The 13,383-nt window shown below is 41.8% G+C and overlaps 1 protein-coding gene across 4 annotated transcripts in view; it reads right to left on the bottom strand.

Moving 5' to 3' along the window:
• Window positions 1-3,116: 3,116 nt before the first annotated feature.
• Pik3c2g (phosphatidylinositol-4-phosphate 3-kinase catalytic subunit type 2 gamma) overlaps window positions 3,117-13,383 on the bottom strand; it is a 333,974-nt gene continuing 323,707 nt past the window's right edge. For 2 of the 4 annotated variants that reach the window (XM_029535677.1, XM_029535678.1), the window contains one exon: window positions 3,117-4,575. In XM_029535677.1, coding sequence (XP_029391537.1) covers window positions 4,423-4,575 — 153 coding nt within the window. In that variant the 3' untranslated portion in view covers window positions 3,117-4,422. The remainder of the gene's footprint in view (window positions 4,576-13,383) is intronic. The other 2 variants (XR_003843304.1, XM_021191148.2) reach the window with 2 other exon arrangements.

The following is a 13,383-nucleotide window of genomic DNA, read 5'->3' as shown; positions in this document are numbered from 1 at the left end:
TTGGTGATACAGTATTAGCATAGTTTGTTTTGTACCCTTCTGAACTTGTTTTAAAGTGTGTATTCTCTGTTGTGTCTGATAGCTCTGTATGTTAACTTAGAGGTCAACTATAATTTGACAGATTTCTTTAAACCCCTGAACTTAAATACATAAATAAATCCCTTTTCAGTGTTTATTGACTCTCTGTGCGTGGTGGACCATGCCTTCTTCTATCCTCATCTGGAAACTCTCCACCTCACCTTTGCCTTTATGTCAACTTTGCATAGCCTAGAAGGCAGCCAGAGATGCGTGCTTCCTAGTAATCCCAGGACCTTTCCCACCATGAATTTAAATTGGGCATTTGTGTATTTTTACATCTTAGATTCCTAAGAACGTGTGCGAAGTTTTCTAGGTGCTTATTCTTCTTCAAATTCTGTTTACGTATGTGTGTCCGTGCGAGGAACATGGATGGGTAAGTATAGGTGCCGAAGAGTTGATTCCCTGGAGTGAGAGTTACAGGTGAGTTCTGGCAACCATGAATTAAGCAGCTGGCCCGTCCCAAGGCCATCACTCTTTAAAGTGTTACATTGGCTAACCTTGACTCCCAGGTGTTCCAGCTACTCTGTTGTCAGACGTGATCAGTACACTTAAATGTTTTGGGCAAGTGGGCTGCTTGGCTACCTCAGTCGGTAGAATACAACTCTGAAATACTCTGGGAAGCTTCTCCTCACTTCAGCCCTGCAAGATTCTGGGTGAGACAGATAAAGACACCTACTTGGAGCTCTTTGGCTTTTTTAGTCCAATCTTATCAGATAGCCTTAATTGTGTGGTCAGGATAAATCCCATTTTCTTTCATATTAATTTAGGCAGATGGTAATGCAATGTTAAATGCAACACCTTTTTCTCTTCTTACGAGATATACACTTCCGTCTGGACCTAGAAGGACAGGTTTGAGAGTTCTGACTTGCTAGAATCCTTTGTGGATTCTGGTGCGGTAGAAGAGCCGGTTCGGTCCAAAGTCCCTCATATGCTTTCTTTTTCTTCCTTTCCCTGGCTCCCTTCTCACCATGGGTGATCTAATGGTCACTCAACAGGCAATCTCAAGTCACATCCTGCCTTCCCTTGGTCATCCCTGGGCCCTGCCATTCTCTCATTGATGGTCCAGTCAGACTTGAGATGAATAGGTCTAGACAGGAAGTCTTCAAGGCCTACAGAGGAAATTAGCTGATCTTTGTACCAAGGCTGGTCTGGCAGGGTGCTCTGGGTACAGATCATAGTCAAGTCTAGTGGAAATAGAGTTCTTCACAGTGAGGTCACTAGGGGAAGAGCTTTGCTTTGTCTAAGGATGTACTGTCAATGAGAAAAACCTGGGTTGGCTTAGGGCTTATTGCTTGCTTGGAGAAGCAAATATCAATAACATGTAAAATAACATGTGAATGCACACACATCCAGAGATGACAAATATATAGGAGAAAAGGTGGGGTAGGAAGGATCTGGTGTGTGTCTGAGGACAACAGTTTGCCATGCCACTGTGGTGTCATGGGATGGGTTTGACAGAGACAGAGAAATTTGCTCAAGATCTGAAGGATGTGTGGGAGTCAGGAAAGTGGACAGAGGGGCCCAAAGAACCTTTTTTTGGAGAAGGGGCTGGCTGATCAAAGATTTCAAGGATGAAGCATGCCTGGAGTGTCCAGCGGACAGAAAGGAGGCCACGGCTGGAGCTCTGAGGATAGAGGGACACAAGGAGCGTCAACATCAGAGCCAGAGAGCTGTTGAGAAGGCAGCAATAGGGCCTTTCAGGCTATTTTCAAGGCTAGGGCTTTTGCTCTGAGATTAGAGGCTCCTGCAGAGTTTAGAGCAGAAGGACATCAACATCCCAGAGGTCATGGTGCTGGAAAAGGAATGGAAGGAGGCTAGGATTCGGAAACCATGAGGCTTCTTAGAAGGCATCTGTGGTCACAGAAGATAAAGATGATGATAGGAAAGGTTGTTAAGTGGCTGGACTTGGGATGTATTTTGAAAGTAGGTCTAATGGGCTTTCTCAATTGGACAGCACTCATGCGTGCATTCGTGTGTGTCTGTATGTGTATCCGTGTGTGTGTGTGTGTGTGTGTGTGTGTGTGTGATACCGAATTTGAAGTCTTTATTAGATACTCTAGGATTGCTAAACAAGCAAATGGGTATTACTTCTGGGATTTGGGAGGGGTTGCAGGGTGGAGATATAAAGCTAGGGACCAGTAGCATCCAGATGACATTAAAGCTTTGAGAATATGAAAGACCATTACCAGGGAATGAAGGGAGCCTGGGCCACTGCAGCACTAGGGTGGGGCGGAGTCAGGAGGCTCTTGAGCTGGAGAATGAGAACGATGTGGCAAGATTATAAAAGAAATTCATGGAGGATGTGTCTAGAAGAGAGTATGTGTATGACAGAGTTACTGAGTATATAGGTATCAATGGAGAGATCGAACTGGAGAGGGAAACAGACAGTGGGGTTTAATTAGCTACATGGTGTTTTCATTGAAGTGGTGAAACAAACAGCTGCCCTGATGCGCACGGGAGAACTTTGGAAGACAGAAACTGTTGAAGGTAGAGAAAAGCACTTGAAAAAGTTTTGTCATGAAGAAGAACAAAGTGTTTGAGTGATGAAGGTAAGGGACCATGTTCAATGCACAGCTGGGCACTGGTTGGGAGAAGCACCCATCACTGGTCTCTTTTAAGCAGATGAACCACAGAAGCTGCTGGTGCAGCAGGTCCAGCAACAGTGGAGGACTGTTGATGTTTCCTTTGAGAGATTTCAAGCAGGAAACAAAGTTGTCAGGGAGAATGTGGGTCAGGAGCAAAGAAACTGACGTTTCAGCAGAAGAGACATTGTGTCACTATAAGCCAAGATGGGGACACTGTAAGGAGATGTACACTATTGTCTGTAAGACAAGACAGGGAGCAGTGTAAGAATGAACAGGACAGAAAAGCTCACAGTGTTGATGGCTTTCTGGGATGGAGTCAGTGACTAAATACACAGGCTCTCATGTGTTTATATGATTATATAACTGGCTAAACAAAACAATATGAATTCCTCTTTAAAAATGAAGCAAATCAAGATTAGAGAAACAAAACCAACAACAATTTACATGGTAGATGTTTTATTTTTAAAACCTCGTTTGATTATCTTGAAGGCATACTACTCTGGCTTTGTCTACTATGTAGGTAACACTCTATAAGATCATCTGTTCTGTTCATGGTGAGAACAAGGGGTAGGTTCAAGTGCAATAATAGTGAGTAACAAGTGAGAAGGAGTTTTCCACAGGGAGCTTGAAAGTCGGACATTCTGAGTTTGAGGATGGCAGAGGCTGGAAGACACAATGACAATGGACTAGTCAATATCAAATTCTAAGAGCTGAACTTAAAGATTACAGACCAGGTCCAATGACCTGGAATCCCAGCAGTAGGGAAACAGAGGCAGGAGGACCACTGTGAGTTTGGGCCCAGCTTGGTCTACATAGTGAGTTCTAGGTCAGCTAGGATATTATAGTAAGATGCCCATCTTAAAAACAAAATTCCCTATAGGAATACAAGATTTTTTGAGAAGAACAATTGTTGATAGGTGTGGGGGCAACTAAACCAGAGAGAAACTAGAGTAATGAAAGGCATTATATACAGGCGTGAAATCCTTAAAGAAAAAAAAATCTATGTAATAGGAAGTCTTAGGCCTTTTTGTTTCATAGAAAAATTATAACACATGGTTGGAGATCACCAGTTCTCTCAGTAAATCCACTCATGAGTAGACATGTGGTTTGTACACATATTTAAGCTTGGAATATATTGCAGGCGTCCTTAGCCTTTAGATTTATTCATGAGCTTCTCCCAGCTTTAGAGAAACACCTTGAAAATATAATTTTTGACCTCAACAAGCAATTAAGACAAAATGTGAACTTATGTTGCTTTCAAAATGCATATTAAAAATAATCATTCTTTGATTACTTTGCATATGGAATTTTACATGATAAATATTCCAAGGAGAAAATACAATAAGAAAATAAGGAGAAGGTAGGGAAGAAATAGCTACAAAAGGCTGATTTTGATCTGGTTCTTCTGTGACCTTCACATTCTTATAGTTCTCAACCCATAGGTCATAACCCTTTGGGGAAGTCAAATGACCCTTTTACCACATGGTTCACATAGTAGATATTCAGCATATCAGATATTTACATTGCAATTCTCAACAGTATCAAAATTACAATTATGAAGTGGCAACTAAAATAATTGTATGGTTTGGGTCACCACAACATGAGGAGCTGTATTAAAGGGTCACAGCACAAGGAAGTCTGAGAAGCGCTGCTCGAAGCTATCTTGCAGAAGAAAGATGCTTTGCGTACGTGATAGAGGGAAGTAGAAGCTGAAAACATACAAGTACTTAATCCATAAAGCATACACTCCTGGTGCTAGTCAGATGATACTGTTTCCTAGTGGGTACCACTTTTCTTCATTGAGGGGAACACTGCAGAGTTGGATGTTAACTGCTCCCACAAATACAGTTTTGCTCTTCACGATAAGCATTAAAACATGGCCCTGGAGCCCCAAGACTTCATCATATACCACCTGAGAATAGAGAGAGAAGGAAGATGTAAATCAGATATGCTTGAATGCATCTTTCTTTTCAATGCTGATTTAAAATTTTAAAATGATGCTAACAACATATACCTTTGAGGGGAGAGGTTCATGTCAAATTATTTTATTTCCAGTGTTAACCCTGAAGAGCCAAGGCTCTACTGGTATAACAAAATTCAGTGACTATTTCTTCAAGAATCTTAGTGTTACTGATTCCATGAAAATTTCTCACTTCAAATTCAGTGATTCAATCAGGTATTCACTAGGAATAGAGTCCAATTGTCCGCCTCTAACCATCCTTGAACCTGTCACAGGAACTTGGGTACCACATCCTTGTGTTGCAGGTCTGTTGAGCATGACAGGCCAGTGCTGCTTAAACGGGGAAGGTAATATGTCCTTGCACAGTCGATGGGATCAGTGTGTGATCACTTCTTTTACTTAAAACTGCATGACTTTTAATCATGAAAATGTGTTTATCCAATTAAACATACAATACAAATAAATCAAAAAAGGAAGAAAAGAAATCTGCCTTTCCATTCACAGCTAACATTTTCATGTTCTTTGGTCTTATATACGCAATTGCTTGTTTTTCTGTGTGTGTGTGTGTGTCTACATATGCATATATGCATATGCATGCATATGCATATATGTTGTTTGTGTGATATCTTTTTCCCCCAGTGGGGTCTTGTTCAACTTTGGCTTCTAATATTCTGGGCATTACAATCATGACAATGACAGGCCTGTTGAGGGTGAGAGAGATTGGCAGTAGGGGATGGATGAAGATGTTAATTATGAGATGTGAAAGAAAGGGAGACATGCATGGAAAGTTGACATGGTTGCCAGGGAAACGTGTTAGAACACATTTAGAAGCCGGAATTTCACACGGTGATACATATTCGCTATTTACAGCCACATTACAAGGGAGAATGAAGGGCTCTCAGTATATGCAAAATAGGAGGCAGCTTGAAAGGAAAGTCCTCAGACAGCTGGGTGGCCTCCTCTGTGAGTAAGGATGGGGTTTCTGAGCGGTTGCACACTGTCAGCATCTATGTATCACCCTCTGACGCCATCAGTGAGGACTGGGGTTGAAGTCCCTGAAGGAAACTCTTGGCAGAGCATGTGTGCCCATGAGTACTCCCCCCAGCACTGAAGAAATGCAAGCTGATCAATGACATTTGGTTCTCTGCCATAGACAAAAATTAGTTAGCAAGTTAAAAAGCTAACTCAGTCAAGGTGCATGATCTGCAGCGTTATCTAGTCTACTCTATCCAGCTCCTCTATCCTGCAGAGTCTTACTTCAGCTCCACAAAGAAAATTACCGTTGGTTTTCTAGGATTGCCTTCTTAAAGTATCCCAAGCCAGGTGTGGGGTTCAGGCGATAATAAAGGACTTCAGAGAATGCATCAAACAGCCCCAAATTCACTCCCTATAACTCATGTTATCTCACGGTTGCTGGATGCCCGGTGCTGCTCAGAAATCCATCCAGGACCTCAGGGTAAGCTCCCTCTTATTTCCTCCACAGTGGCCACCTTCAAACTCCTGCCTTCTCCTCCCCTTCCCTGCCTATAATATTTTCCACAGTGAATTCCTCGCCTGTCCCACAGAGAAGACAGATGACTGAGCTTTCAAAATGACACAGGGGAGGAGAAAAGTGACACACTTTCAAGACGTGGACCCTGGAAAGGTCTGGCTCAAGAACTCTGAATTGTACCAATCAATTCCAAAAAGAAGATTTTCAACAAAACACAGCAATAACTTATAGTCACATTCACACGGATCTGTCTTCGGCTGTGAGCCTTTGCATGTTGGGAATAAGAATACTAACCTATAGCACCATGAAAAAGAATTAGTGAGAGACTAATTCAAGCTTTATGCCGAATATTCAACACTCACAAATCAACTTTAAATATTCATCAAATACACAAATAAGGGATTTTTTTTTTTTTTTTTTTTTTGCACTTGGCTTAGGAATACTCTTCCTGACAAAAGCGATTTCCTCAAGCACCCAGAAAGTAGGAAGTCTCAGGAAGTCACTTTGAAATGTATTATTATTTTCCTGTGCCAAATGCAAACATCAGGACTTACAAATCTGTTACTTGGTAGATTTTTAACCTGTTCTTGAATAATGCAAATTATTTTCTTAAAGTGAGCAAAGTTAAAATATTGGTGTTATATAGCTCTTAATTGTTCTGTTTTTTGTTTTTAAATTGTTCTGTGTTTTTAAAATCACCTATACTGATTTAAAAAAAAAACAAAACTCCTTTATCATGCAACAAGTAATTGTTGGGTCATGCTGGAGAAGAACATAGGTAGATGTATTCCTTGTGATGTTTTCATCAAATGACATAATATGCCTTTATATGAATAGAATAAGGAATATTTCTCTTAATTAAGTTTTATAGTGTATTCATACATTTTTACCGATAAGCGTGAGGCAAATCTTCAGTCAGCCTGACACATAAAGAATTTGTGGGCTTGGAATTGGCACCTCAACTAGAAAGCTTTGAGTGTAATGAGTATCTATTAACTCGCACATAGGCACTCAGTGGACATTATTTGACACAAGGGGCTAATAAATAAGGCTAAAGTACATTTTCATGATTGCAGTGGGAGAGTAATAAACAGATCAGTAAGTCTTTGTCAGTGGGAAGAATATTAAGGGTGGGGTGAGAGCAGGCTCAGCAACATGAGCACAGAGAATTGGAAGGAGAGGGTGTCCGGGGTAGACTTGGGCTTTGGGATGGGTTAGTTCTGAGCTTGAATAACTTGTGTACCCTCTGGGCCTGGATACCATGTATATATATAGGCATCTGTTATTTAGTGAGAAGATGTATCCTGAAACATTGATATTTGGTGCCCTCTGTCCTCTTGTGAAGATGGCTGCAATGTTTCAGGTGATGGAGTGCTAGGGAAACCCAGTCTTTCACTGGACCAGGCCTCTGAAACTTGTAGTGACTGAGTAAGCTTTATCATCGTGTGAACACCAGAAGAGTTCAGGCTTGGAAGACAAGGGCCTGAGTTTGATCCCATGTGAAAAAAAGCTAGGTGTAGTGGTACATATCTTTAATGCACTTGGAAGCAGGAGGCAGGAGGCAGAGGCAGGAGGCTGTAGGACCTCTGTGAATCCAAGGCTAGCCTATACTACATAGTGTGAGACGCTGTCTCAAACAAAGCAAAGCAAAACAAAACAAAAACCTAGTGAACATAAAAAATCTGAGAAGCTACACACCTGACGATGACCTCTGGTTTCCATATATACACATACAGATCTGTATACACACAAGCACATAAATACACACACACAAACACACACACACACACACACACACACACACACACACACAGAGAGAGAGAGAGAGAGAGAGAGAGAGAGAGAGAGAGAGAGAGAGAGAATTGGTGAGCAAGTGTCAGGTGTCTCCACTTGCTGGCTGGACCTAGACCACAGTCCTTGTATCCTCATTGCCCATGAAGAACTCTGCAAGAGAGCTTTAGGCAGATAAAGTATGTACTATATGTGTCCTGTCGCTCTAGTGTGTTCTTCAGATTTTCCCTGGATAATACCCAAGAAAAGGACAGTGGAGGAACAATGTAATAACAATGTAATTCTGTTACAAGGTAGAAATTCTTCCTCCATTATGAATCCTTTAACAATGTTAACCAGATGTTAGAAGTAGCCGAGCACAAAGAACAGTGGCGTGAGGGCTGGAATCACAGCTGTTTCTCAAAGCTGAAGGATGATGCCCTGAACATTCTGCTCCTGACCCAGGTGCACCACGGGATTTCTGAATGCCAGCAGAATTCTGAGAGACTGCTGGTAAACCCCACCGAGATGCACACTGGGAAGAGTCAAATAGACAAGCTGGGCCCTGCACCAAAGCTTTGGCAATTGAAGGGTGGAGTCTCTGCCACTGGACAGAGTCCTTGAACTACCCCTCCCTCAGAGAGACCTGTGAATAAAAAAGGGGAGAATTATTTTAGTGAAAAATTTGATAAGACATTGATAATGCAACATCTTATCCCCTTTGCATGTCTTAGAGCTTTACACATAGGTGGGAACCAGGTCTTTCTCACCTCACAGAATGCCTCAAGGCCTTGGCAGTGTGAGGAATCCCACCATAGTGAGGAATGTTCATAGTGAGCATGCTTCAGAGGTGGAAAAACAGAGCTATTTAATACCCAGGGATGCCATGTGATAAGGCTCTGAGCTCTTTAATAAGCAACAAGTCTCCTATTAGGGTGCCCTTAAAGACTCACAGAAATAAAATTGTAGAAATACAATCCTATATCACTGTTGAGGGCAAGAGAAAATAAATCAGATATAAAGTCGAGTGTACATTTTGTGCATCTTTTGTCGAGGTTTGACCTGTTGCTCTGATTGTAATGCTAAGTGCGGGCCACCAAGACCTGGTCGCCCCACAGACGAGAGAGTCTACACGTGGACTCAAATGCACTATGTGATCTTGAGCCCAAGTGATTTCTGATTGGTGAATAAAGATGCTGACAGCCAATAGCTTGGCAGAAGAGACATAGACATAGGCAGGGTTTAGCACTCCAGAACTTTCCTGGCATCGGAGAAGAACCACGGCGGGGAAAGAAGGTAGAGGGAGGAGGAAGCCACCATGGCTTAGGTGAGTGGTAAAATAATGGTCATGTGGGTTGGCTAATTGGAGTTAAGAGCAGCCCAGACAAAAGACAGTGGAATTATTGGCTGGGAAATAGACATAAAAGAATAGAGGATAGATATCTGCCCAGCTCTTGTGCTGATTAAGGGTTATTATAAGTATGAAGATTGTATGTGTGTTTTATCCAGGAACTAAATGGTTACAGGCGGGATAGAAACTCTGGGTTTGGATTAAATTTTCCAACAACAAAATGGTGCCTACCATGGGACATGGTTTCCTTGAAGTTGCCTCCCAGCCCCGTGCTCCCAGAAACAAGACTCAGACTCGTTACACTTAAGAACACCTTAGCCACATAGCTGGGCTCTGCCCTGACTAGTTTATTACTAAAGATAACCCATTTATTTTGACCTACATTTTGCCATACAGCTGGTTACCATGTATAGTCTCCTCACCTCTTTTTGGGCTCTTCTTCCTGTCTCCTTGAGTCCCAGAATTCTTTCTCCTCCCAATGTGATGTCCCACCTCTATTTCCTGCCTGAGCTGTAGGCCATAGGCTTTTTAATTGACAGGTGAGACATCCATACAATATACAGGGCGATCTCTCTACAATCTATTATAAGCATTGCTGTATTGATATAGACTCAGAATTTTATGCCAGATTTCTGTCTCACGGTCTTCTGGATTTCAACCTGCTTCCCTGTCCCACCCCACACCCCACACCCCGCATCTCCAATCAGTCTCAATCTACTCTCTGATACCCACATTCCTGCTTTGGACTTCATGCATACTAGGATTTTGCAAGTATGGACTTCATTATTTGTTGGTCTTTTAAAATGTGTACAAAATATGAAGAATGTGTGTCTGCTCTTCAAGAAGACTTTGGCTGAGAAGGAATTGTTGTGATCTTGACTTACTAGGTCGTGGATTTAGGAAGACGTGGGATTCCTAAAGCCGTCAGAAAATTCATGTCCATACCAAGAATTGTAAAATAAGCTTCAGGCACGCATACTTACTGCTGATTTCATAATCCATTAAGCTTTAGATGATTTAACTTTCAACTTATTAAAATAGTACTGAGTGCTAGTGACATTTATTGTTTCCCTATATTATGAACACTTAATTTCCATATAGGGACTGGAACCTCCCTCCCTCCTTCCCTTCCCCTTCCTTCCTTCCTTCCTTCCTTCCTTCCTTCCTTCCTTCCTTCCTTCCTTCCTTCCTTTCTATTGCAACAGCTATAGATTCTTTCTCTCCTCTCTCTCTCTCTCTCTCTCTCTCTCTCTCTCTCTCTCTCTCTCTCTCTTACTTATGTGACATCCAAAAGACCTACTCAGATAATGTTCCTAAGGCATCATCTACATAATCCATTTATTTAAAGGAACTTATTTTATGTGTATGTGTGTCTGAATGTATGTGTATGCATCACATGTATGTATTGCTCAAGGAGGACAAAAGAGGGTGTCATATCCCTTGCAGCTGGAGTTTCAGAACATTGTGAGCTGCCACGTGGGTGGGTGCAAGGACACAAACCTGTGTCCTCTGCAAGAGCAGCTAAGTGCTCTTGACTACTGAGCCATCTCAGCAGCCCATCTCTTATCTTTTGCTATCTCAGCAGCCCATCTCTTATCTTTTGATACAGAATCTCTACAAAGTTTCTTGATAATGAGGTTGGATGGCTTGTATGCAAGGAAAGAGCAGGTTTCATATTGTTGGCTGTGTATCTCTAGCTATGAATGGACATTTTAATGAGTAATAAGACACCAAAATACCTCTACCAATTTAGAGAATCCTTTATAGGCATGCATGTATATATATTAATGATTTATATACATTTTACACACACACACATATTATCACTTATAAAGCTACCTAAAATATTTAAAGACAATTGTAAATATTACTAACACTAAGTGTTAAAGGTATCTGGGGAGAGGAGACATTCCCTTTATTATCAGATAATTTACTCTAGGTCTAAAGGTTGCAAAGATTCGTGAAGCAGGAGGTGCCAGGACTCACAGGTCACAGCAGCAGAGAAGGCAGAGTGGGATATGGATCTGAAGAGTCATCAGGACCATATGCAGCGTTTTAGGGGAATAAATAAGACACTGCAGTGCCTAAAAAGATTGATGGTGAATCTTGGTCTCCAACTTGATGGGATTCAGAATCACCATGGAAACAAACATCTAACATGCTTGTGAAGGAGTTTAGGTTTCTTGAGGTGAGAAGCTGCCCCTAATGTAGGCAACGCCATGGGCATCTGTCTGGAGTTCCTGCCGCCACACTTGTCCCACCATGACAGACTGGAACTCTCAAACTGTGAACCAAAACAAATCCTGTCTTCAGTTGCTTTTTTTTTTTAGATAGTTTGTAACAGCCATGAGAAAGAGTAACTGAGACAAAAGGCAATTTCAATTATCGTAAAGAATGCAATTCCGTTTATGTAACATTAAAAATGATAAATTTGTAGGGATGGAGATCTAGTACCATTCAAAGGCGGACAGTTTTGGCTACAGTTGGGTTATTCTTGTAGACTGTGAGAGGGTTCTGTACCTTGGCTGGGGATCAAATAGGTAACACCAATGTTCAGAACTACACATCCACACAAGGGGGCTCTGGAGGTTGCTAAAATCAGAATGAGCTCTTCGGATCAGACCATGTCGGCTTCCTAGTGTTGGTACTAAGGTAGCTAGATAACTAAAGCTACATTAGCTATTACACTGGGGGGAAGGCCTTGAGAGCCATTGGAATCTGTGTTATTTTTTTCTAACTGCACGTGAATCTAAAAAGAGAAAATACTCAACGGTATTCATCCAAGAGAGAACCAAGGAAAATTACTGAGTTAAAATCTAAGAGATATGAATGCCACATTTAAAATTGTAGGTTGACACTTGGTAATGAGCACCCTTCAAATAATGTAAATGGATTAATAATCAATATGTCTGAATGGTACTCTAGGTAGAAATATAAAAGATTTAATAAAATGATTTCACAGAGATGGTCCTGATGGTATATGTATGGAACCCCAGCACTTGGGAGGCAGAGGCAGATAGATCTCTGTGAGTTCAAATCTAGCCTGATTTACATAGTCAATCCCAGGTCAGCTGAGGTTTCATAAAGAAATCCCATCTCAAAACAAACAAACAAAAAATATTCCATATGAGTTGGAAAACAGCTTTGTAATGGCTAAAGAGACAGGGGCCTCAGACAGAACTGGACCAGGAGAAGGAAGACTGGGTTTAAGAATCTGTTCTAGAAGAAACAGCTGAGCTTTGTTGTTGGACATGGGACTGAGGAAGAGAGTGTCATTAAAGGTGTTATTTTGAATTTGTACAAAATTAAGCCAGCCAAGGTTCTAGCACTGATGAGGAAGCGCCTCAGGTGGCCCGACCCCTAGCTGAGAGGATATTCACAGATGATAGCTGCTGGGAGGAGGGGAGTCATTTCCCTTCCAGGTTGTAATCACTGTAGTGGATAGACATACACCTGAAACATGCAAACCGCACTAACTGGACCACTGAGCTATAAAATGTAGGCGTGTGATGCTGCCAACACATACACATTAATCCTCCATCCCCCTCAAAAAAAGAAGGCATCTTTTGAGCTGGCAAAGAAGCAAGTCTGTCTTACAAGTGGCTGGGAGAAATTTAGATGGCATGTTGCAGCAATGAGGAAGAGGGGTCAAAGGTCAAAACCTTGAGTTATACCAGGGGTGGTGTGCACACCTATCATCCCGACACTTGAAGGAGAGGCAGGAGGAGCAGAGGCAAAAGGTCATCCTTGGTTACAAACATGAGTTCCAGAGCAGCCGGAGTTAGGTGAGTAGCTGGACCTTAGGGGACTCAATAGAGATGTAAGCTTACACTGAGATAGGGCAGAAAACTCGTGACTGTCTCCAGAGTCCCTGTCAGCATCCTTCATTGTCCAGCAAAGCAAAGCAGAGCTTCTGAGGATACCCAAGCCCAAGGATGTCAAGGAAATAAAACATTCAGGGTTTAGGTATAGCCTAAGAGCTTCGCCTTGGGCCCTCACATCTGCAGCTCGTTCCTGATTCCTCAAGAGACACAGGGGTTCTCAGGGATTCTTAGGGAGTGCAGACCACAGAAGAAACTCTGAGTCACTACTCATACAGTTTTAAGGCTTTTGCATTTTTTTGTTTGCTTTTTGTTTTTGATTTTTT

Source organism: Mus pahari, chromosome 2, assembly GCF_900095145.1.
Source record: "Mus pahari chromosome 2, PAHARI_EIJ_v1.1, whole genome shotgun sequence".
NCBI lineage: Eukaryota > Metazoa > Chordata > Mammalia > Rodentia > Muridae > Mus > Mus pahari.
This window is presented reverse-complemented; position numbering and strand designations above follow the sequence as displayed.